This window comes from Podarcis raffonei, chromosome 8 (genome assembly GCF_027172205.1).
Source record: "Podarcis raffonei isolate rPodRaf1 chromosome 8, rPodRaf1.pri, whole genome shotgun sequence".
NCBI lineage: Eukaryota > Metazoa > Chordata > Lepidosauria > Squamata > Lacertidae > Podarcis > Podarcis raffonei.
The window spans coordinates 38,379,731-38,404,705 of record NC_070609.1 but is presented as its reverse complement, the minus strand read 5'-3'; the positions used below and the strand labels follow the sequence as shown (position 1 = coordinate 38,404,705).

The 24,975-nt window shown below is 43.9% G+C and overlaps 2 protein-coding genes across 13 annotated transcripts in view; both read left to right on the top strand.

Moving 5' to 3' along the window:
* The first annotated feature begins 3,292 nt into the window (after window positions 1-3,292).
* LOC128419075 (lysosomal protective protein-like) lies at window positions 3,293-13,572 on the top strand. The gene is made up of 11 exons (XM_053399384.1): window positions 3,293-3,508; window positions 4,942-5,053; window positions 5,589-5,724; window positions 6,706-6,860; window positions 7,324-7,415; window positions 8,049-8,133; window positions 8,937-9,086; window positions 9,388-9,515; window positions 11,031-11,193; window positions 11,534-11,623; window positions 13,323-13,572. Exons 1-11 carry the CDS (start codon window positions 3,336-3,338, stop codon window positions 13,407-13,409), a joined length of 1,371 nt encoding a protein of 456 aa, XP_053255359.1. The 5' UTR covers window positions 3,293-3,335; the 3' UTR covers window positions 13,410-13,572.
* Window positions 13,573-16,729: 3,157 nt separating this feature from the next.
* Window positions 16,730-24,975, top strand: part of CNOT1 (CCR4-NOT transcription complex subunit 1) — a 57,653-nt gene continuing 49,407 nt past the window's right edge. For 6 of the 12 annotated variants that reach the window (XM_053399373.1, XM_053399371.1, XM_053399372.1 and 3 more), the window contains exons 1-2: window positions 16,764-16,894; window positions 22,512-22,784. In XM_053399373.1, the coding sequence (XP_053255348.1) occupies window positions 22,683-22,784 (102 nt within the window). In that variant the 5' untranslated portion in view covers window positions 16,764-16,894; window positions 22,512-22,682. Of the gene's footprint in view, window positions 16,895-17,022; window positions 17,043-22,511; window positions 22,785-24,975 lie in introns of those variants that run through there. The other 6 variants (XM_053399375.1, XM_053399369.1, XM_053399367.1 and 3 more) reach the window with 4 other exon arrangements.

Below are 24,975 nucleotides of genomic sequence, written 5' to 3'. Positions count from 1 at the left end.
CTGGAAAGTGGAGAGAGAGAAGACAGCTTCTAGTGGCAGCACTAGGGAAACTGGTGTGGGCCATCCATGCAGGGTAACATTGCCTTACAGGTTCTGTTTATCTAATCTTTATGCAACAAATTGCATTTGATTAATGTTTGCATAACATATTCCTATACGTAACCAGACCCTTTGCTGAAGGCCCTTTAATTTCTTATCTGTTTTTATGTTCCGCGTTTCTGCATAGAACTCTGTGGGTCATGATCTCAAGAACCACTGTTTAGAAAGTCAGTACAAAGAAAAATAAAACCAGTCAAAGTCACCAACAGAAATGCTACTAAAATGCGAGAGCTGGAGCAGGTCTCTCAGGCTCCGCAACCAGGTGCCCTCCAGATGTTTTGGATTGCAAGTCCTCAGCCAGTGTCAACTACAGTGGTGTAGACATAAGCTGACTCAGGAAATTTTCTCTTCTTGCATCCTAGATTTTAAGTTGTTCCTGGTGATTTCTTATCAATGTCTAGATTGGGGATACCATTGAGCTGCCACGCCCAAGATAAATAAACATTATTATGTATATGACTTTAGTGCCATGTACATCGTTTGAGCCAACAGAGTCATCTTTGTTTGGAGGTGTGCATGGAATAGTTTTTGTGAATGTCTGAGTGCGTGGGGGGACGACAGCTTCCCCATCTCGTATTTTTATATATTTTTATATTCTCCTCCCACAAAGGACCCTGTCCTTTAAATGCACTGTGGTGAGATTTGTATAATTTGCATCAAGAAACCTCCTGTCTCTCACCACAGCTGTATTCCTCACTTGTGTCACTTGTTTTTGGTGTCTAAGAAGGATCTGCTTGGCCTCAAACTGCACTAGCAACAAGCTTTTGCAAGGGCAGAAAATGTGCTGAGTCAATAGAAAATATTTTGCCTGGAAAAAAGGAGGCAGCAACCTTGAAAAAACTACTTAGAGCTTGTGTGGGTCACTGCTATTTTTATCTTACTGTACTGTATTTTATTATTTGTTCCACCTCACATAGAGGTGCAAAATTCCAAAGGTGAAAAGTGAGGCTGATTAAGAGCAGGTGTTGCTGAGTCTCACTTCCACTTGAGGAAGGGTTCCTCAGTTTCATCCAGGTGAACTTTCTTGAAGGGATTGAGAGGTACACAAATACCCTCAAAAGATCAGATAATTTGATAGATGGCATTCGGTTTCCCAAATGGATGGATTTGGAGAGAAATGAATATGACTGGGTAGAAAACCAAATGGACTGTCAGCCCAAAGCGCCTACCCTGTGTTCAATGAGGGGCAACCTCATCTGTGTGCCTTCCAGCATCTGCCAGGCTTGAATGGGTAAATTTGTGAAGCCACCATTGACACCTCAGGGAAGTGGGTTCTCAGAGGAGTGAATTACAGATGGTTCCTTCCAAGTGGGGTGTTTGTGCCATAGCCCATCATTTGTTTGGCTTGGGCAGACTTGTGGCATCAAGCAAGCCAGCCTGGCACTCCCGACTGAGTTTAAGCTCTCAGCCTGAGCAACATCTTACTGAGAGGGGGGACCAGACTGCTGGTCTTCAGCCCATCTCAATCTTGCACACCATGATTCCAGGCATCCAGAACTTCTAGTCCACCCTCAAATATAAATATTTCCGGCACAGCTGGATGAAACAGACTGAAGAAGGCAGCCACAGTCTGCAGCATCCACCACATCAATAGAAGAGGGCATTTCAGGCCAGGAGGGCAAGTTTCCATGACTTTGAGAAGACATGTTTTGCACTTTAGAAACTCTGGAGTCAGCCTGTGAGCTGGCCCACACATACACACTTAGGAGATGGTTAGCAGGTAGGATTGAGCCAATGCATATCTACCAGGGAGATCAGCCTGGGCCACCACAAATACCACACTGTTCAATGGGATCTCTTCATACAGTCAGAAGCCGGTCTCAGGTGATGTGCTCCACATAACTGAAAGGGTACCTTATATTTTGGAAAAGCTTGACTCCTGATGGAGAAGTGAAATTCAGCTGGGTTATGAATAAAATCACCTAATTTTTCAAACTTGTTACTTAAGTCTGCTAGAGATCCGATATACCAACTTCCACCAGCTGAGATCACCCAAGTGTCTTGTACCCTTACTTTTCCAGGTGATGCATCAGGTTTTAGCTAAGATAGTTGTGAAGTTGGAATAGAACAGCACTGACATAATGGAGGCGCTGGACCCAGCTTTTAAGTGGCTAATTACCATTTTTGAATTACGTGCTGGTTTTTAAGGCTACTAGAACCAGAGGTAATTCACTATTCTATAATTCAGTCTATCCCTATTGATCCAGTAAAGATTCGAGTCTTTCTGTAAGTGAATCAGCAGTGGTGATATACACTTCATCAAAGAAAAGTTTCAAATTGGGGGATTCATACATCACTGTCCTGTTTTTGTTACTGAGCAACAGCTTACAGTATTATTTCTACCTCTAAGCTTTTCTTACCTGTCCAAATGAAATAGTTTGTTATCCTTAGTTAGTTATCCTTCCCCCCCCCGCCCAAATGTCTGGGAGACCTAGGTTTGAAAAAGAGTTAATCCAAGGATTTTTAGCAGCCACTATTTTGTCAAACCATAATAAAGTAGAGGTTTTGAAGTTTGAATGTCCTGGAAAATGTGATATGACGATTATCAGATTTTGTGTTTTCAGAGATACTGATGCCTAGACAGTGCCAGATTTAGGTATAAGCTAAACAAGCTATAGCTTAGGGTCCCATTCTCTTGGAGGGACTCCAAAAAAATTAAAGAAAAAACAACTGGATGTTCATTTCCAAAATATAATAAATAAATAAAACCTACATACAGCAACAGTGTTTTGTGTTGTGTGGGCTCCTATTATGTAAGTAATGGGTCCCACTTGCTAGCCTGCTCCCTAAAATATCACATATAAAGGGCCCCATTATTTTTAGTAGCTTAGGGCCTCATCAAACCTAGATCTAGCCCTGTGCCTAGATATTTCTGCTTCTCGGATTTTGAGAGATTCCATTAAGGAAGTGTCACTTAACCGTATCAGTACTAACGCTTGGAAAAGATTGATCATAATTTACCTTGAAGCCAGAAACTTAGCCAAATTGGACAATCTAATCTGAAGTCTTGTTAGGCTAAACAAGGTGAAGGTGACATTTCAAAGTGACATTTCCTTCCAAAGAAGCCTGGCTTGTGTTTTGCTGGTACATTGAGCTACGCTGCCCACCTTCCCATTATTTCTAGTAATCAAGAAACAAGATTATGCTGTTGGCTTGTTATCAGAGTACACAAGCCAAGCATGATATAAGGTGCCCTGCAACTCCACCACTATGGCAGCCTGTCCCAAAACAGCACCATGCACCTCTTGTTCAGGTTGTGCGCCATCTTCAGTGTTTCCTTTGGCCTCTGCTCAGGGACAGATGCTTCGCCGGATCTCATCACTTCCCTGCCAGGACTGTCTGAGATGCCAACCTTCCAGCAATGGTCTGGCTATCTCCAGGCAGGATCTGGCCAATACTTCCATTACTGGTAAGCAGAGAGACAGAGAGAGTTTGAGTTAATATTCATGTCTCCTCTTCATTGAACTGTTCGTTGCTTTTGGGTATGTGCTGGCTGACCTAATGCATGCTTCCAATTGCTCATTAATTAAGAGCTAAAAAGCTAATCCTGGCTAGACACATTGCTAACATCCAGGCAACAGCTGCTTCATGGACTTCCACCATTGGCAGCAGCAGCAACACTTCTGAATGCCAGTTGGTGGAATGTGCAGGAGGGCAGAGCACTCTTGCGTTTGGGTCTTGCCTGCAGGTTTCCCTTGGGTTGGCCCCTGTGAGAGCAGGGTGCTGGGCTAGATGGGCCCCCTTGGGTGTGATCCAGCAGGCTCTTCTGATGTCCTTATGCTCTTGCTAACCGTTTGTTGAAATTGCCTTTGCCAATATGTTCTGGATGAGCTGCAGCTTACAGAAACGTTTATGCTTCTCTACTGCCCTGGAACTAGCTGTGTGGAGCAGCCTAAGAATAAGTTGGTTGCTTGTAACATTAGCTTGATTGATTGATTGATTATAATAATTTGTGTCTTCCCTTTACAGGCACAAATTTCCCCCAAGACAGCTTACAAATAAAGTGAAAGTGCAATAACAATAAGACCATTATGAAAACAGAAGCTGTTTCATTTCTGGTGGTGATCCCTGGCCTTCCAGAGGGGCGGGGGTGGGGGCAGGAGGGAGGCAGGTCCAGTAGGAGCAGGCTGCCATGTTGGATGTTGTAGTTTCTTGCCTGCCTCTCTCCTGGATTCCTGCCCATAGGGTAGCTGCATGGAGGAAAATGTTGATTCAGTGGGGGCTGGTTCACTAGCGTAAATGTGACACAGCCCCACCAACCTTAGCCATGTCACAACTGCCTGCCTTATGATTTACAATGGCCCTGCTTGCCACCTTCCTCTTCCTCAGTCTCAAGGTTGATCTTGTAGAACTCACTTGGGAGGAAAATGGGGACAAAATTTTCTGGCTCTGCCTGTTGCTGGCTGTGGCTCCACCTATCTCTGCCTACCATTAGCCTCTCTGCCTTCTGCCCTACTAGTCCCACCAGCTAACACCACATTTATTTACACCCCCAATGATGATGCCCCTGTTCCTCCTTCCATGTTCCCAATGCAGCCCCTCACTCAGCACAGGCATGCTTAGCTGTAAGACTGCTACAACATCAGGCAGAGGGAGTTTTAGGATGGCACAACCAGAGCAGTCACACTGGGTGCCACACTGCAGGGTTCACCAAAACAATGCTGTAGAACAAAGCATAAGAAGCGAGGTTGCACCAAATATTAGCGTCACACAGGGTGCCGCTGAAATTTGAGAGCCCAAAGTCTGCTACTGTATCAGGTATCTTCCTCGCGTCTCCATTCTTTGGGCCTCCTCTAAAGATATCCATCAGGGTGTTTGCTCTCTCCCTTTCCATCCTGACAGGTTTGTGGAGTCTCAGGGCAACCCAGCAACTGACCCCGTGGTGCTCTGGCTAAATGGGGGACCTGGCTGTAGTTCCATGGAAGGCCTCCTGGCTGAGAATGGACCTTTCCATGTGAGTCTGTGGCTGCTCTGTATGCTGATGGGAAAGGGGAGAAACATGGGGAAAGGAAGGGGTTGTGGATCAGGCAGTTGAGGCTCAACTGGACCTGACGCTCTTGATCTCATATCAAAGTTGTGGAGGCTGCCTGGGATCATTCTTCCAGGAGGGAAAGGTGCTCTATACCGGCACAGAGGCAACATTATTTACTTAATATGAGATCACCAGAGCCAGGTGCAAAGGGGCTCTATGTTGCTTTAGTTTTGCCCAAAGCTGTTGAACTTTTTTGGGGATTTTCCCCGACATTTGCTTGATTTCCGCCTGGACACTGCTGCCGACTGCAGTATTCTGTATGTGTCCGGGAGAATCTGGGTGTATGGCAATCCCGCAATAATGCCCAGACCAACTCACAGATGCCTGATTTCTCAAGGACTGGGAATCTGAGATGCTGCTTGGAGGCAATTGATATGGAAGATTTAGTGAACAGCATGCTGCAAATACCTCACATCCCCAAAGTATCCCTCTTTGTCTACCTCGTGGTTTTGTGTAGCTGAATGATGATGCAACACTCTACCTGAACCCCAACAGCTGGAACAAGGTAGCCAACGTGCTTTACATGGAATCTCCGGCTGGAGTTGGCTATTCCTATGCCACAGAGGACAGCCCTATCAATGACAGCCAGGTAGGTCATTTGCTGTTCATTCCTGGCCTACGGACCACATTCTCTAGTAAACAAAATGGGGGCGTTTCATATCACATGCCAGTGGTGGGTGGGGCAATAGATGGAATGGTGATGGTAGCAGCTGATGGGGGAAGGTTGTTAGTCCTGTGGCAGTAATATAGGGCAGAACCACACCATACATCATCATCATAATTAATTTGTACTCCACCCAACTGACTGGGTTGCCCCAGTCACCCTGGGCAGCTTCCAACAGAGTATAAAAGAACACATGATACATCAAACATTAAAAGCTTCCCAATACAGGGCTGGCTTCAGATGTCTACAGAAAGTCATATAATTGTTTATATCTTTGACATTGGATGGGAGTGTTCCACTGGGTGGGCGCCACTACCAAAAAGGCCCTCTGTCTGGCTCCCTGTAACTTCACTTTTTCAAAATGAGGGAACTGCCAGAAGGCCCTCTGAGCTGGACCTCAGTCACGGTTTTAAAACACAGCCAGTGCACATTTAAATCATACGACTTCCCCTAAAGAATCCTGGGAATCGTAGATTGCTAAGGGCACTGGGAACTGCAGCTCTTTGAGGAAGAAACTACAATTATCAGCATTCTTTGGGGGAGCCATGTGTTGTAAATGTGCATTGGCTGTGCCTTAAATGTATGGCATGGTTCTATCCAGAGGCAATATAGACTTCCTACACAGCTGCCTGGGCTGTGAGGAATCAGCTCACAAAGTTTGTAAATATTGTTGGGACAGATTCCATTTGCCTTACAGGTAGGAGAAGTCTTTATTTGGATGTTCATTGAGACAAATCAAGACTTCTGTCATATACTCCTGATGGATGAGGAGCAGAGGGGTGGGATGGGAGAAGATAATGCCAGGAGTGTGTTTCTTAATGCAGCCTCACATGATATGCACATCAAATTCTATCCTATTATTTGTACCAAAGCTAAGTGGTGGGTCAAAATTTCTCCCTACTTCAGGTAGCTGAGGACAACTACCAGGCTCTCCAGAGTTTCTTTGCTAAATTCCCAGACTTTGCAAACAACGAATTTTATGTTTTTGGGGAAAGTTATGGTGGAATCTATGTCCCTACTCTCACTGCCAAGATTGCGGAAGGATCAGCAGGAATTAACCTGAAGGTAAACACAATCGCGGCACAGGAAGCAGAGTCACTGGAAAACTAGGAGAGCTAAGATCTTCTATGTAGGCCAAATGGCACATTTAGGGGCAATGAGTGAGCACTGCCAACCCACAAGCAGAAGCCACTAATGCAGATTTTGCCCTGATGACAACAAGCCCTGAAGGCCTCACTCCTCTCACATCCAAACCAGGCCACATGGAAAGGACATGCCTAGAAGTGGGGAGGTAGATCCGCTTTGAAGGCCTTGCTTAGTAGCTGCCTCTGAATGTCCGGTGCCATTGCCCCACATCCAGTTGTGCTGTATCTCAAGAGGCACTAGTCACTACAGTTCCTCTGCCTGCTATCTTCAAACCTGGCATCAGGCCTGGTTCTAATTATAGCCTTTCAACTAACTATCCCATCATCCAATTTCATACAACTCCTCCTTTCTTGGCATGATCTTTTGTTATCTGATTCCTCAGGGATTTGGAGTTGGCAATGGCATGCTGAGCTATTTCCTCAATGACGAGACACTGATGGAATTTGCCTACTACCATGGAGTGTTTGGAGATGAGTGAGTACAGAAGAGGACAAGGGGAGTTGGGTCAGCAAGTGGCCACAAGTAAATCTCCCACCATACAAGTCAACAACTGGTAGCTCCAAGTTCACACCTGGCCTCTAAAAGAATTGTCCCCGCCTTCTCCATTTGCCAGATCAAATCAGAAGCAAAAAAGGAGAGTGGAGACTGTAGTAAAGTGTCTTGCCCTTATTATGTATCACTGAGGACATCAGAAACAAGAAACTGGCAAGCAAGGTGGTTGGACGGCAAGTGAGTCAAAGGTGTGCTAAATAAGGGGAAGCCATTGTTTCCTGTCCTTCCTTCAGTGAATAAAATTAGCAATTATCTCCACTGAAGAGAGGACAGAAAGGAAAGCTTAACTTGCAGAAACTGTAGGCAGAATAGTCAGGGAGGTTGTTGACATCTCCAAGGAACACAGGACAGATATCTGTCAACATTTGAACTATCTGTTCTCCTTTGTTGGGCAGGGGAGCCGGTGTGTGTGTGTGTGCGCGCACTTTGTGCTTCTAAGTTGTGAACCACCCTGTGATCTTTGAGTGAAGGGTGGTATACAAATTTAATGACTGAATAAAAATGAATAAGCTTCCCTCTACCTGACACTCCACCTCCTTCTCTCCTGCCTTACAGCTTGTGGGCCTCCTTGAACGAAAACTGCTGTGATGAAGGAACTTGCAACTTCTCCAGCAACATGAACAGTGATTGTATCACAGCAGTGAGTGCCTGGACTGAAAATCCTTGATACTAACTCATGTAGTGTGCACTTTGCAAACTCCATTTGCACCTGGCCACAAACTAGAATGTTCTAACTGTTATGCAATAATGTGTTTTGGCCTGAACTGGTAGATTATGGTTTAGTAAAGTCTTCCGGAAATGTCTCTGACCTATTTTGTGCCCATAGCACCTACTACACCAAATTCTCTGAACAGCATTAGGATGTTGCCAACATGTTACCACACCGTTGAAATAATTGCAATGGGTGCTAATTACGTAGTTACTGGGCTAAGTTCAATGTGCTGGTTTTGGCGCATAAATCCCTATACACCTTGGAACTAGGATTCCTGATAATCCCACCCCTTATATATTCAGTTGATCACAGTGCTCTATAGGTGAAGACTGCCTGCAGATACCATCTTATAATGAGGTCTATTCTGCACAATGTAGTAATCAGGTCCTTAGTGTTGGGACACCTAACCTTTGGAATCCCCTCCCCTTGAATATTACACAGGTGCAATCTCTTGTCTTTTCAGTGGTTATCTTTACCCTAGTCAGCATCTGTACTGGAATTGTTTTTAAGATTTTGGAATATGTTTTATCGCTTTGTTGTTAGCTGCCCTGGGCTCCTTTGGGCAGAAGGGCAAGATATGAATTTGATAATAAACCCATAAAAATAAACTGATGACCCTCAAAGGCTTTAAATATTACCGAATTCCACACATCTGTTTCCTTTCTCCTCTTTCTGCACATAAACTCAGAGCGTAGCTAACTCTTCTCTTCTTCCCTGTTCCCATCCTCAAGATATCACAAGCCTATGGAATTCTTTATGGAATTGGCCTCAACGTGTACAACCTCTACGCATCTTGCTGGGGAGGAGCACACTACCAGGAGCGTTATGAAGCTGATTTCTCGAGCCTCTTCCACCACTACCAGTTTGATGTTCCAGTGCCAGTGAGTAGCTAGGCTATCTTCATCAAATGTACATCACTCAGGTGGCTCTAGCGATTCTGTGAATTTGGCAAACTTAAAAAAACCAAAAAAAACCCCCATTTTCTTAAGCATTAATATTCAGTATGGAAATTTATTCCCAAAAGTTTATGCTGTGAAGGCATGATTCATCCATTTATAAATGAACTATGGGCCACTTGCTGAATCAGGCTTAGGTCTGGCAAAGCAAGGTGCTGGTATCTTGCACCAGCTTTTCCCAGAAGAATTCAACCTCATCTTGCCTTCTCCTTGCTTTCACTTTCAGAAAATTGGCTCTATCCCAGGAGTGCCACATTGTATAAATGCCACCGCTATGTATGTGTGGCTGAACCAGGATGAAGTCCGGCAGGCTCTCCACATCCCCAGCACTCTCCCAGACTGGGAGCTCTGCAGGTGACTCCCATCAAATGTTTCTGCCCTTCAGAAGCATGCAAAAGTTGTTTGGTAATGGAATGGTAATGAAGGGCAGTGGCCTGGCGAGGCTTTGTGAAAAAGTGGTGTTTCTCTGCTGGTATAGAACTGATGCACTGCAGGTTGCCAGAGCTTGATAACATATGGGTATGTACTAGGACTGAGATCAAATGAAAATGCAGACTGCAACAAAAACAGCTTCCCCATTTTTGTTTTGACAACCCTCTAATATGAAGCACCTGGTTCACTCTGCCCATACTTTATTGCCCTAAGCCTGGAAGCTGGGGAAGTGATGTCAGAATTATCTGCAAGGGTAGTCTCCTTTCCCAGATAATTCTGTCCCAAATACTTCCAATTTTTGTATGGATGTACAATATGAAATCAAGTGAAGGGAACTGAAGATTTTATTGATGTACTGACTATCTTGCTTCTTCAAGACCCCTTGGGTGAGCTGACAGATCTCCAATACTGATAGTCCTGGGAGAACAACAATCATGTTACAGTCATCTTGTAAGATGTGGCATAAGTCCTTTATGATATTGAAGAAATCTTTCCCCCGCTTCTTTATTGGGGTTGCATGCATAGTGAGTCATCTGGTAGAGCTTTTTCAGGTTACAAATGGACCTTTCTTCTCCTTGTTCATCTTACTGACATGCAGTCATCAATAGTCTTCTGTGGTATTTTTGTTGGGCATTTGGAGGAGTGTGCAAAACCTTATCATTTTTTATTTGGGTATTTCAGTCTCACTGAGAAGTTACATTACATGTTCAGGAAATTTATTTGCAAAAATAACTTCTCCATGGGTAAGGTTTTCCACATGGCTAATCCTTACGTTTGTTCACACCTAGCATAGTTGTGCATTTTTCTGTACTGTACAGCATTTTTCTGTACAGTACTTAGAAAAGTACTGATGCTTACCACCATTTTCCATTAAAATGTCGTAATGTGGCTTAGATGGTTTTCCTTAAAAGAGACAATGAATACAACAACTAACTGCTACTACTGGGCATTAAAAGATTTTGGCTGAAACTAATAAGTTGGATCTCAATTGTATGAGAATTCTGAAGCAGTTGTAAAACAAACTGCCTTCCAGACATCACTGGATTAAATTATAAAGGATATTTGTCTCAGTTGTGGACCGCTAAGGTTGGGAACATTTATTTCTCCCCAGCTTATTTATTATTCTTCCTCTGGGGCAAGGTATAGAGTACATGGGTTTGTATATTCAGCATCATTTCCTCTTGAAACCACTTGGTGGTGGATGGCCTTGGCACATGCTCATATTCTGATAGGCCTGCAGGGGCAAGAAAGGAATTCTGTGGCTGCTGGCAGTCAATGAGAACCCCAACTTGCATGCTCTTGGCAGCTTGGATTTGCATTTTGGTGACAAAATCAAAAGGGCACCCTTGATTGATCTTACTGGTGAAACAAAGGGGAGAGGGGATAAGGGGCCCAAGCTCCTTGAAACCCCCCAATGCATTTCTCTTCTCCATGCAGTACACAGGTTAGCGCTCATTACCAAAGGGTGTACAGAGACATGACTCCCTTCTACAAGTATCTGCTGGCTCAGGACCTACGAGCATTGGTTTATAATGGAGACGTGGACATGGCCTGCAACTTCTTGGGGGCTGAAAAGTTTGTTGAGTCTTTAAATCAGACTGTAAGTAACTCCTTTGAACTTTGCATATCTTAAGTGCTGTATTGAAAACCTATTGCTCCTTAATTTATGTGGGAAGACACAGCTGATCCTGCCTTTTAGGACCCAGGTTTCCAACACCGACAGATGTGCAGTTGTTGTTAAAGACATAACCAAGCTGTCATTTAGAAAAGAAGTTAGAATGGATGGGCAGAGATGAAGAGAAAGTTAGCAAAACATGATCTGGAGTAATAAGTCTACTAAGAGCCAGTTTTGGAGCATCCGTGATAGACTAGTATGTACACTAATATTGGGTCTGCTGTCCATTTCCAGTTTGTGACCTTCTTTTTCATTAATTCCACAGGTGCTAAATGATTACCAGCCCTGGTATTTCAATGATCAGATTGCAGGATTTTTCAAGGAGTATGAGAAGATCACATTTCTCACCGTAAAGGTCAGTGGGCATTATACTTTTCATTATTTAAAAGATTTACGCCGTGCTTCTCCCCTGTACAACAGTGTTACTCAAAGCAGATTTAAAGTAAAAATCAGCAACAAGCTAATAATTAAAAGACAAAATAACAAGTTTATGAACAGCAGGATAACACAAAAACAGGAAGAGCAACACTAACAGCCAATACTTTAAAGCAGGAGCAGAGCCAAAAGCTTGTTTAGAAAGCACATTATATGGGCTCAGTTATTTTTTAAGCATGACATGGCTCTCAAGATAGAGGTTTGTGATGGGCGCAGTGACTGCTTTACAGATTTCATCCCAACACAGCCACAGAAAAAGGTTGACCCCTCTTCCAACAGTAAATAAAGCCAATATATAAAGCATTGGGTTATAAAAGATTGCTACTTCTACTCTTCCAGCTTTTCCTTCAGGTTCTAGGAGGAGGAAGCACCTTTTATTTATTAGCCAAAATGGGTCCTAGCAGGCAAAAGTGCTGATCTGGGTAACAGTTTTACATTGGGAATCTTCTGCCCTTAAAAATGAGGCTTTTTGCTCCCAGGATAAACCTTTAAGAAAAAGCCTGGGGGAAACTGCTGCACTGACTACCAATCAGAGACAGACCAAATAAAATGTTGCCCCCAATACATGGGGGGGGGGGTTTGGCTGGCACTCATGGCTTGATTGAGTTTACACTACTTCTAGCCCGGGAAATGCTATTACTTGCTAGATCACCTCCCTATCAAGCGACAACTATGATTTTAGTACACAGTTAAACAGGACCTGCCATCTGTTCCATGTGCCCTACAGAAGCAGCCAGTCCCTCACCTATGTGTTTGTGTGCAGTGTCCCATAAAAAATGCTGGTCAGAGTTAGAGCATAAGCAGCCAACAGAATACACGTTGGAGGCAATGGCTTCTCAAGCTAACACGTTGGAGGCAATGGCTTCTCAAGCTGGAGAGACCCATTATTAAAAGGGCTTAGGTGTAATCCTGGGCCCTGTAACAAAGGCCTGGTTCTCATGTAACATTAAACTATGGTTTGTTAGTGTAACTGTGGTTTGTCTGAACATGTGAAAACATATCAGCAAACTAGCCTGTTTATTTTCTGTCAGCAAATGACAATGTGAAGCCATGGCTTGGTATTGACTTAAAAATCATGGCTTATTCTAACTATGGTTTAACATTACTTATGAACCTAACAACCCTGCTTAACTATGGTTGTTTTCCCTACCTGTTACCCCAGATGCTCCTCAAGCTGGGAAGGCATGACGCAAGAGTAGCTAGAAAACAAAATAAGATCTAAGCAGGTGTGGGGAACCTTTGGTTTGCCAGCTGTTGCTGAACCACCACTCCCATCAGTCCCAGCAAGCATGGCTAATGATGATGGGAGTTGTAGTTCAGCAACAACTGGAGGGCCACGGTTTCCCACACCTGCTCTAAATAAACAATACATGGCTTGTTTGTTAAATAACATTAACCCCAATTTATGTGAAAACACAGCCAATATGTGATTAATTGTACACACATTATCAAGACAGCACTGGCAGAAAGTTGCTTTCTCTCCTTCACACAGATGTTGCCTCTTCTTGCTCTGCTCAATATAAGCTTCCAGTATCCTTCACGATGTTTTAGGCAGGGGGAAATTATTTCAGATGTGCTTTCTCAGCTCTTTTCTAAACCGTCTTCTCTCTTATATATAGGGTGCTGGTCACATGGTTCCACAGTATAAGCCTGGACAAGCTCAGAAGATGTTTGAATGCTTCCTCTCCAAAGCCAGCTACATCTGATCTAATGCCTTTTAAAATAGTAAATGTCACTGAAAAGTTATGGGGAAATGGTATTCCACATAGTACGCAATACTTTGTAACATAGTAACATAATTGAAGCTATGTACATACTTATCTTCTTATGACTGAATAGTTGCAAAAACTTATTAAATCATGTAATCTCTTGGGTGTGTGGTCAATCTTGGCAGGGCAGGGAGAACAGATACGTCTATGGCACTTTGGGGGGGGGGCATCACACAGAAATGCCCCCCGCTCTGTGGTAGAGAACCTATAACATGACCTGATTCTAGGGCTGACATACATCATGTTTTTGTATATATAAAAAAGCTCAACAACTTTTGGGGTGTCCTGGTTTTTACTTTTTGAAATATGGCAACCCTACCTGAATATATTTATTATATTTATATACTGCTTTCAGAAAAATATTGTTTCACAAAGCAGCTTACATAAAAAAAGTAGCAGGCCCTTCCCTTTGACTTACCAACTAAAAGAAAGCAAGAGAAACAGGGGAGATCAGCCTAATGTTGTGAGAACAGAGCATAAGTTGTACAAAAGCCTCCACATCCAGCTGAGGTTATGCTCCTTTCCTCACATAAAAGTGGTGCAAGTATGCAACTGGCTCTTCATCGTCTGGTTGGTGACATAGGGCCAGAATGGCTTGCTCTTCCCTTGCCAAAGAGCAACAGGCAGTTGGAAGTGTTTTTTGTTGTTGTGGGAAAGGAGCAAGGTCTCTGAGGCTGCTCTGTCACTGGGTAGGACCAGGCTGGTCATCCGATTGCCATAGGGGCAGAGGGAGGGGGCAGGGATTGTCTCAACTCTACCCAGCTTTTCATGCTATGACAGAAAATCCTCCTCCACTCCAACCTGAGGTCTACAAGGCTCACAAGCTGCCAAAACAGATTTTACAAAGTCCTGCCTACTTGGCTGGAGCCCTTGAAGAGCAAAGCCACAAACAGCAAGAGAGTTACAGGGGAAACTACCAGTGTCCTAGTGGTGTTTCGCAACATTGACCTGTTGCAGGACCTTAGCCAGACCTTAGCAGAGCATATGCAGAGTTCCGGAAAGCAATCAGTTGCAGGCAGGATGGACGAAGCAGGAACAAGACGCTGCTACCAGTAATTTGGTTATTTAGAGGTGTTTATTATTTACAGCAGACTCCACAAGTTACTATATACAAGAACAGAAACAGATCTTAACTAGCTCTCTCATAACAAACTCCAAACGACTCTCAGAACACCACACTGATCAACAAACTATCCAGTCAGTAAGGTCATAAGTCATCATGCCTGTGTGAGACCTCAACCAATGGTAGAGCAGTATCCAAGGTCTCATATCTCCAGGCAGAATAACTCCTCTCTGCTCAGCCATCCTTGGCTTTCAGCCAACTCTTAATTGACTGTGTGAAGCTGCACAGAATGGCACGTAGTCAAAAAACCCAGTATGTCCTACTCTGCAGAGCCAAACCATATGCAATGATGCCTTTTTGCAATTCACTTTGGGGAAGGGGGAGAAAGATCAGGATTGGGGTTCTGGGATTTAAAACAACCTATTTCCTAGAATTAAAACTCTGGTCTGTGCAAGGATACCCTACCCCAGGTAATTTTTGCTGGGAAAATGGCAGCAGGGGAAGATTAATACCAACACCCATTCTTGTTGGAACCAGGCAGAGGGCCTTCTCGGTAGTGGCGCCCGCCCTGTGGAACGCCCTCCCATCAGATGTCAAAGCGATAAACAACTACCTGACATTCAGAAGACGACATTTTAGTGTATTTTTCATCTTTGTTGGAAGCCGCCCAGAGTGGCTGGGGAAACCCAGCCAGATGGGCGGGGTACAAATAATAAATTATTATTATTATTGTTGTTGTTGTTGTTACATATCAGAAGTTTAAGAAGAGCCATTGGAAGGCCCCTCCACAAGAGGTTCAGAGTGGCAACACGAGAATGGTCCTTTTCTGCAATGGCTTTCCATTTGTGGAATGGTCCTCTTTAACCAGGCCTTTGGCCAACTGACATCCGGTGCCCTTTTAAAATGTGCTGTGGAAGGAGATATTATTGAGTTGTCTTTGATTTTATTTTTATTACATATTTTGTGTTTTGTACATTGTGATTTTATGTTGTGGACTGCCGAGATTTATGGGTGGTATACAAATTAAATAAACTGGAAGAGCACTGCTTGATCAGGCCATCAACCTGGTCCAACAACCTATTTTCAGAGTGGCCAATCCAATGCCTGCCAGAAGCCCCAAAGCAGACACATGAAGGCAACACACTTGTGCTGTCCACTAACCTACTTGGAGGCCTCTCAGCCTTCACTACTGGCGGCACTGTACACAGCTGCCCTGGCTAGTATCCATTCTCCTCCTCCACGAATGTGCCTAAAAAGATTTGTTAAAGCCCTCAGAGTTGTGGGCCTCGCAACACACTTTAATTAGGCGAGGAGGAAGTAGCAGAGAGTTGGTCGGGCCTGAATCTTGCAACATTCAGCTTCACTGGCGGGGGTCCAACGTTACGGGGGGGGGGACTTCTTTGCCCACTTTCTCCACCGCACCGCCGTGGTTTTAAGCACCTCTTTCACGTCCGCTCTCAGTTGCCCTTTTTATTTTCCTGAAGGAAACAGACCCCAATGGCACGTGGTTTCCCCCACCCAGGATGCTGCTTCTCCAACTCTTTGGTCCCCCTCAGCCCCCCGTCTACTCTGGCCCCGCGGAGAAGCCCCAGGGAAGCGGCCTTCCGAGAGGACCCCACAAGCCAGGCACCGGGAGCGGCTCCGAAGGGAGGCTGCGAAGACCCGCTTAGCAGCTGCACAACCGCCTCAGGCGCACCCCCGCTCTCCGGGAAGCCCGTGCGCATGCGCTTCCTTACAGGGTGGAGTGCTCGTCGACCTCCTAGCTGCCCCGTTACACTTCCCAAGGAATCGCGCCTCACGCCTGGCTCCTCGGCCACAGCAACCGCGCCCGACTGTTATTGGTCGTAGCTGACACGCTCCCTTCGTGGCGCCACGTTATGATTGGCCAAGCTGAGCTCAATATTGCCTTTAGCCAATCCTTGTCGGCCGATAGTTCTGCAGCGCCCCCTAGCTATCTCCTCCACTTTGCGCCGCCTTCCAGCAACCACTTCCGAACACGGATTGGGTAACCTGGCCTTCGTCCCTACGCAGACGCAAAGGGGAAAAATAATATCGCGCTGCCCCTCGAGGTGGGGATTGGACGAAAGCAGGGAGGCGGGATCGAGCGCGGAGCTGGACACAGCCTGCGATTGGGCCAGGGCTTCCTCGCGCGGGCGAGCTAAGCGAGATCGAGGAGCCCCCGCCCCCTGGCCTTACGTCCGTCGCAGGGGAAGACGGGAAGAGAAGGGCCGCGACGTGAGCGCGCGACTCCCGGCGCCATTTTGTTTGGGAACCAGCGGAGGAGGTAGCTAGAGAAGCGCGAGCGGCTCAGCCAGGCGCCCGCCCCGGCCCCGAGACCCTCGCCCCCGGCCCGCCCCAGGTGAGAACCGCGCCGTTCGCTCCAGGCGGCAAGGCCGGCGCTGGCGGAAGCCACTGGGAGGCCGAGCGGTAGTGGCGGTAGCGGTGGGCGGCCTGCGTCCCGCGTCTCTCCCGGCGTAGCCGGCGCTGAAGCGCTAAGCAAAGGAGTGGTGAGCTGGGCCTGCCCGTAGCTCGCCTGTCCCTGCACGTGTTGTCCCCTGTGGTGGTGTGAGGAGGCCTTCCGGAGACCCCCTGCCCCTCTCTCCCTCCTTCCCCTCTTGCGCCCCGAAGGCGAGTCCGGCCGCGGAATAAATAAAAGCCGAGGGTCGCTCGCGGCAACGGCGGGCTTCTGCCTGCACCCAGGAGGCCGTCCCAATTGGGCCGCTGAGAAATGGTGAGGGGCCCCGTCCGCTCCGTTGGCCTGTCCTGCCCGCCCTCCGAAGCCGGAAGTGACTTGGGCCACTACTTGTGGGAGCGAACGAGGCGGGTCGGGAAGCGTTGTTGCTTGTTCAGAGGCTTTAGTTAATCCATGTCGAGGCGCCCGCCAGCCCCAGGTGTGCGCCGCCCTTGGGCTTCCTCAGCCGCTCCCGAATCGTCTTGTAGGATACCCGTCAGAGGCTGCTACAATACAGGCGGAGAAAGAGCTTAATTCCCGTTTTTGTTCTTTTTTCCTCCTATCTCTGATCCACGACGGACTTGAATCTGCTTATAGGTGCTATATCTGTTTCAAACGTCCTATAAACATCCTTACTTTACCGGGGATAGACGGGGAGGTAGTGGGATCTTATTTCTGGCAAAAGTCTGTGGTCTGGTGCCAGTTTGGCCGGGCTTCTTTTGGCAGGTGAGACAGGCACTGGAATAATGCTTTCTGGTAACTTGAAGAATGATTTATTTGCTTGTCTTCATATTACAGAACTGAAACCATTATCCTTTCATGTGAACCGCATGGTTTCACCTATATGGGCTTGGACTTTTCTTGTACCAAAAAAAAAAGTGATCTAAAGTGTTGTTAATAAGAAAATAACTAAGAATATGGGAGAACAAGACTTACTGAAGTAGAGCCTGCATAGCTTCTGCAAAGACAACTCTTGTCTTATGAAGCTATTAAGAGTTCTTTGAGAATGTCAATAAACATTGTTAGAGGTGATCTGCTTACAGTACTTGCATTTCAAAAAGCTTATGACAAGTTTATGACAAGAGGAATTGGTTAATAGGAAGCAAACAGTAGGAATAAACGGAAAGTTCTCCGAATGGAGAGCTGTAGAAAGTGGAGTTTTCCAGGAATTGATACTGTGCCTTTTAACTTGTTCATAGAGGATCTAGACATAGGAGTGAGCAATGAGGTGCCCAAAATATTTTCAAGAGCTTCAAAAAATATTCTCTAAACTGAGTGAATGGACTGTAAAATGGCAAATGCAATTCAGTGTGTAGAAAGTGTGATGCAAAGAATAATAATGCATCTATGCTCATGGAGTCTGAACTGGCAGTGACTGACCAGGAATGAGCCATTGGGGTCATAGTAGGTAACTCAATGAGGATGTCTACCCCAGTGTGCAAAAGGCATACTAGGGTGGAAAAATTAAAATAAAACTTTCAGTATCATAGCGCCATTATACAAATATATGGTATGATATGATGGAAGTTTATAAAATTATTCACAGCATGGATAAAGTGGGAAGAGAAAAGTTTTTCTCTCTGTGTCATAGCACTAGAACTCATGAACATGCAGTGAAGCTTAGTGTTGGAAGATTGAGGATTGGCAAAAGGAAGTACAGTCATACCTCATGTTACATTTCATGTTATGTTTTTTCATGTTGCGAACCGGAAGTACCGGAAAGGGTTACTTCTGGGTTTCGCTGCTCGCGCATGTGCACAAGTGCCAAATCACACCGTGCACCTGCGCACTTTCAGGTTGCGAACGGGCCTCTGGAACAGATCCCGTTCACAACCAGAGGTACCACTGTAATTCTTCACACAGTGCATAGTTAAACTGAAACCTGCTCCTACAGAAGACTAATGGCAACCCATTTGAATGGCTTTCAGTGGCTACTGGCCATGATAGCTGTGGTTTGGCTCAAGTTAGAAGCAATAATGGATCCAACAACTTAGGCCTAATTATTGTGTAAAGGAGTGGATTTAGCAGACCGATGAATTAGGAAGTTGCTGGTTCAAATCTCACTTTACCATGAATTAGCTAGACCATCTTGAGGAACAGCTCTTTCAGCTTTAGGATCCCAATCAAATTCAGCAAAAGTATTGGCTTCCTTTGCAGCACAATTGTAGTTAGCTCTACCTTGTAATCCTTGGTAGGTGGCAAACTTTAGTGCTAAGTTATGTGATTTTCGAGCTCTGTTCAGGATGTTCCATATTTAACTCATACAGGTTAAAGCATTTAACATCCGTCAACATTGTACGTAGTTCCATTTGTTCAACGTACACAACAGGTACTACTAACCTTTACCCTTGATACTGCGTGTGAGGCAATAAACTAATATGGGTGGGGCAGAAGCTGCTGCATGCTCATTTAGACATTTCGATCAGTTTATGTTGGCTACTCATGTTTTGTTTCCCACTTGTGTGCAATTCTCATCTTGCTCTCATTTTTCAAGAAGCTCTTCCTTTCACCCTTCCTCCCCCTCCCCCTTTTGAAACATTTAAATTTGTTTTATCTTACACATTCATCATGATTTTTTATTTTAATATGCTGTTAGTTTTTGAGAATACTAAGCTACTCAATTCTGCCTTTTAGATAATTAGATTTATATATTTATTTAAGGTGGCTTTGTGCCCCTGTGTGTCACAATGTAGTTTGAGTGGTAGTCCTACCAGTTGGTTAGTATCTGTGCAGAGTGGCTAATGCTTAAGTTGCTGAAAGCTGTTTTGTTGTAATCTAAATTGTAGTGTAGCTAGTCGATTCCTTTGTCTTAAACCTTGCTGCTTAAATGCTAAAAGTTCCCTAGCTGAATTTGGGCTAACCTTGATAGACTTTGACTACCCACTATGTATTTCACCAATATTGGCTACCCTCATGAAAATAAAATTAAAAAATCCCTTCCAGTAGCACCTTAGAGACCAACTAAGTTAGTTACTGGTATGAGCTTTTGTGTGCATGCACACTTCTTCAGAAAATAGTTTATTTCATGAAAATAATTTATTTGGCAAGTGGAAAGGTTTCTGTTCAGTTCTCATCTTCCTTGATCTCTCTGCCACCCCTTGATTCAGCTGATCACAATTAAGTTGTGATTCCCTTTAAGCCCTAGGTCCTTGATTCTGTCCTCAGTTGATTCTCTTCCTAACTGGCTAATCATTATTTATTTAGAAAAGTATATATATGTTGCTCTCAGAAAACATTGGGGTATTATACATCAACATTATAACAATCCTTTAAAAGCAGTACAGAACAATCATTAAAATGACTGGCTGCTCAAGAAAATGCTAAGCAATTGCATAGGCATTAAAAAGTCTTCAAGAGATGCTTGACAGTCAAAAGTAAGGGTGCCTGCCAAATCACTGCTGCAAAAGTGTTCCACAGCATGGGACACCAGTGACACCAAATGACTGACTTCTAGTTGAGGCCAGTCAGACTTCTAACACACGAGAGGAATGTCTTCCTCTGCTTTCTCAGTTTGTAGGGATCCCTTAGGGTTCTGTTTTTGGCTCTCTGCTATTTCTCTTGGTACATTCTTTTTGGGTAACCTCATCACATACTGTGGCTTTGCTACCACTTGTATGCTAATGCTGTACAGCTGTACCCCAAAAAAATATTTATTTCCCTCCAATCCCATATCACTTCTCTGATATTTCCACTGGGATGTGTCATTGTTGCCAGCACAGTGGACCCTCAGGTTATGTTACCTTTGGGTAACGTAACTTTCGGGTTGCGAATGCAGCAAAGTATATACTTCCAGGTTTCACCGCATGCGCAGAAGTGTTTTGTCATGCCGTGCGTGTGCGCAGAAACTTTGTGTGTGCAGTGTGCGCAGAAACTAGATGCAGACTTTTCGGGGTACGTACGGACCCCTGGAATGAATTAAGTTCGTATCTGGAGGGACCACTGTACATCCACAGCCAAACGTCTCATCTTTCCTCCCGTCTACCAATCTCATTTACACTTCCTCTATTGCCCACTTCATCAGGATGAAATCTTTGTTTCTCTGACTTTTTTTGTGTGCTTTTGTCCCATATTCAGTCCATCCACAAATCAATGCCACTTCTCTCCATATATTACAGAATGATCATCTTTCTTCAGCAGAATTTCAGGCCTTGCAATCTTTTCCGCATTGGGCTTGGAAGTGGCCTGTAAAAACTGAAAGCAAAAGTGGTGAAGATTTCAAGATTGCCTTGTAAACATGAAGCAATTTTATCATTTCATAAGTTTGGAATCTATATTGGCAGGACAATAACCTATTAAGAAACCTACAATCCTAATGATAAGCTTCCGTCAAGAGAGGCAAATGCCAATGAACAGATCATTTAAAATTATTTTTAAAAATTGTATATTTGCTTAAAACAATAATTGGGAGTTGGTACTTGGGTACACATCTTATACATGACACTTCATGCTGTTGAAAGTGTAAATAAACTCCTGTGTTCTCATTAACAAGTGAAGACTATTCATAATTCTATAGATCTGAATAAAATAGTCTTTTGCTCCGATTGGACTTATTGACTGTATTTGGACAATACACTAAACAGGGATTTTAGTGTTCTTTGGCTTGTGCACTACTTCCCTCTTCCAGTGCAACCTAGAGGAGGAAGTCGAAAGCACTTGTTTTTTATTCCACCTTGGAGTGGCTTGTTATGCCCAAACTAGGGCCAAATGTGGTTAGTTTTAACTCTGGTTGGTTTGTCCGAATAGGGCAACTTCAGACTGTGGCTTATGATGCTGGCTTTGAATAGCCACAAGCCTACCTGTAGCCCCAGATTGACTTTCAATACCATTTTCTCCCATGCCACGCTCACCTATGACTTCAGGTGTGGGGCAGGTACTGCTGTGGCTCTAGAGCAGCCTTTCTCAACCTGTGCATCCCAAAATGTAGTTCAACAACATCACTCCTAGCTAGCAAGGCCAGAGCTCAGGGATGATGGGAGTTGTAGTCCAACAACATCTGGGGACCCACAGGTTGAGAACCGCTGCTCTAGAGAAACAATTGAGAGCATTACCGTGATCTGCCACTTGTTCCTTTTAGCTCCCAAATGCAGATGATCCTTGACTCGCTTTCATTGCTGAATTGAAATTCAATGTCAAATACAAGCCCTCCTTTTGGAAGGGTAAGTGGCAGAATATTCTTCTGCGGAATAAACTTCCTCTGCAGTCCCAATTTTAATTAAATTTGGGGCTGGAAAGTATCCAGAGTGTACTTTGAGTGCTCTTTGATTCTTCAGTTGAAGGTGGTTCACAGATGGTGTGGCAGTTTTGGATTCAGCCCTCGGGGCCGGATCTAGTTCCTGACCCCTGAAATAAACTAGTTCAAACTGCCTTTAACAGCCTTATCGAATCTGCAACCTTTTGCTTGCAAAGCAAGTGCTTTCCCATAAAACTCTGGCCTGTACCATCATTACATTTACGATTGTTTAGTTATACATGACCAGTCACTAGCAAATAGATTATGTATAATTATTGCTATTTTGTCTTGCAGGTGCCATGGTTCAGAACAGAGTGAGAATACTGGGAAAGAAGAGCTGAACATACAGCATAAATTGATTATATAGGCTAACTGGAAAAAAATTAACCTGTCTCTGAGGTGACTAAAGGGGAATAATGGTGATTTTGCGCCGGGCTCGGCCGCCTGCTTCCGCCCCAACCAGCAATGAATCTTGACTCGCTCTCGCTGGCCTTGTCTCAAATCAGCTACCTGGTGGACAATTTAACCAAGAAAAACTACAGAGCCAGCCAGCAGGAAATACAGCATGTAAGTCAATAACTAATGCCATTAAAAAAAGAAATGAAAAGGGTATCCACAACTTAGTTTGTACTGTTTATATTCCTACTTCTCACTGCTTGATTGGTTTAGTTGCTAGAACAATCTTCCCCAACCTGGTAATCTCCAGATGTTGTGGATTACAGCTCTGACCACTGACCATGTTAACTGGTTGATGTGATTTGTAGTGCAAAACACCACAGGCCACTAAGATCTTACTATATTTTGCTTGCTGGGAGTTGACAATTGTGAAGTTTATTAAAGTTTCATATCTTATTTATCCTGTTATTTCATCTTTTTTTGTTTGTTTGTACCTGAATTGATTTTACGACATTGGCTTTAATTACGCAGTGGTCCTGTAGAGTTATTGCTCATTTCCATGTTTATAACAGAGTTCTTTTGAGTATTTAAAATCAGCCTGTCCTGACCTTCTTGCAATGTCTTATAGTAATTTAATGCAAAATTAAATTGGCAATACTTAGTTCATTCTAGGGTGAATTTATTGCAAGTGTTATTACTGTCTGTTTTCCTTATTAAATGAAAATTGTTCATTCTAGCTTGTATTTTTCATAGTTACAAAAGTAGTGGCCTCTTTCTTTTTTTGCATTCCTTTTTTGAATGGTTAGATTTTTTAAAAAGGGGAAAAAAAGAATTGAGGCTGGTACTGGTGGTGGAAATGATGGTGAAAATAGTGAAGTGAACCTTCAAGTTTGCAGTTCCCTGCCCAGTGTGGCTAGTAATGTCATTTAATTCTCAACCTGGATGAGATATGAAAAAGTGAATGTGGAAGAAGTGTAGCATGAAGCATGAAGAACAATTACTCCAGGGCAACATCTTTGTGGCACCATATGCCCATGTTGTTGCTGCCCTAGTTTTCCTGCAAACTTTTGAAGCTGGCAGAGGGTTTTTGGTTAGCGGTGTGTTCTGGTCTTCCTCACTTGAAGGGTCTTAGTACTACTTAGAAGTATGCTACTTTGATCCTTGTTTACATCCAACTTTCAAATGATTTTTAACTTCTATGTTTAAGGTCTTTAAATAACTGATTCTTTTGTAAAGTTTTAAATTTTCATTTTATAGTGTATATAATATGGAGAACAATTATAATAGACCAAAATTAAAACACGAAAAACAAAACTATAAAATATGCACGTAGCAGGGGGAAATAAGACTTTTCGTATTGCAAGCAGACCGTAAGCAATGCAAAAAAAGAATTTGAGGATGACAGCTGCTAAAAACAAAAATCAACAACCATAAAATACTTGAGTAGTTAGAGACCATCTAGGTAGACAGCTGGACCTTTGAACAGTAAAGGAGTCAAAAGCTGTCAAAAGGAAGAAAAGGTGAATGCAGAGAAGCTGAATGAATTCACAGCAGAAGATATAAGGAAAGCCCCTGTGCTTAAACTCACGTTTGCTCTTTCTTCATTGACAAAATAAGCTGTTGCATCTTCTTTAAAAGAAGCTACAAGTCAGCCCAGCCTGGATCCAGATGATATTAACTATAGGCCAGTGGCTAATGTTTCCTTATCAGTTTATTGCAGTGCACTATATGGGGTTCCCCTTGAAGATGGTTTGGAAGCTGCAACTGGTGCATAATATAGCAGCTAGCTAGGTTACTGCTGGGTGTTACTGCTGGTCCTGAAAGATTTTGTGCTGGTTGCCAATTTGCTGCTGAGCCCAGTCTAAGATGTTAATATAAAAAGCCCCAAACAACTGAATACTGGTGACAAATGAGAGGGCTGCCGCCCAGAGTGGCTGGGGAAGCCCGGCAAGATGGGTGGAGTATAAGTAATAAATTATTATTATTTATTTATTTATTTATTTATTTATTTATTTATTTATTTATTTATTTCCCTCCCTTCTGGGGTGTGTCATTGTAACATTTTCAGTGTCAAGTTAAGACATGCTTCTTTACCAAGCCTTTCAGGCAAGTGGATGCTTTCCCTTCTGCTGTATTGCTGCACTCCTGTTTTGTTGCTCTTGTGATTTTGTTTAGTTTTCTGAATTTAGCTTACAATTTTAATGAACTATATATTGTTTTCAACTGATATTTTGTATAAAATTTCCATGTCCATTTGGTGATGTGTGGGGCTGTAAGTATTTTTTAAAAAAGAAAATTGTAAATAAATCCTTCCTCACAAAGTGATCAAGAGAGTAGGGGCCTGCTCATTCTAATTATTCTT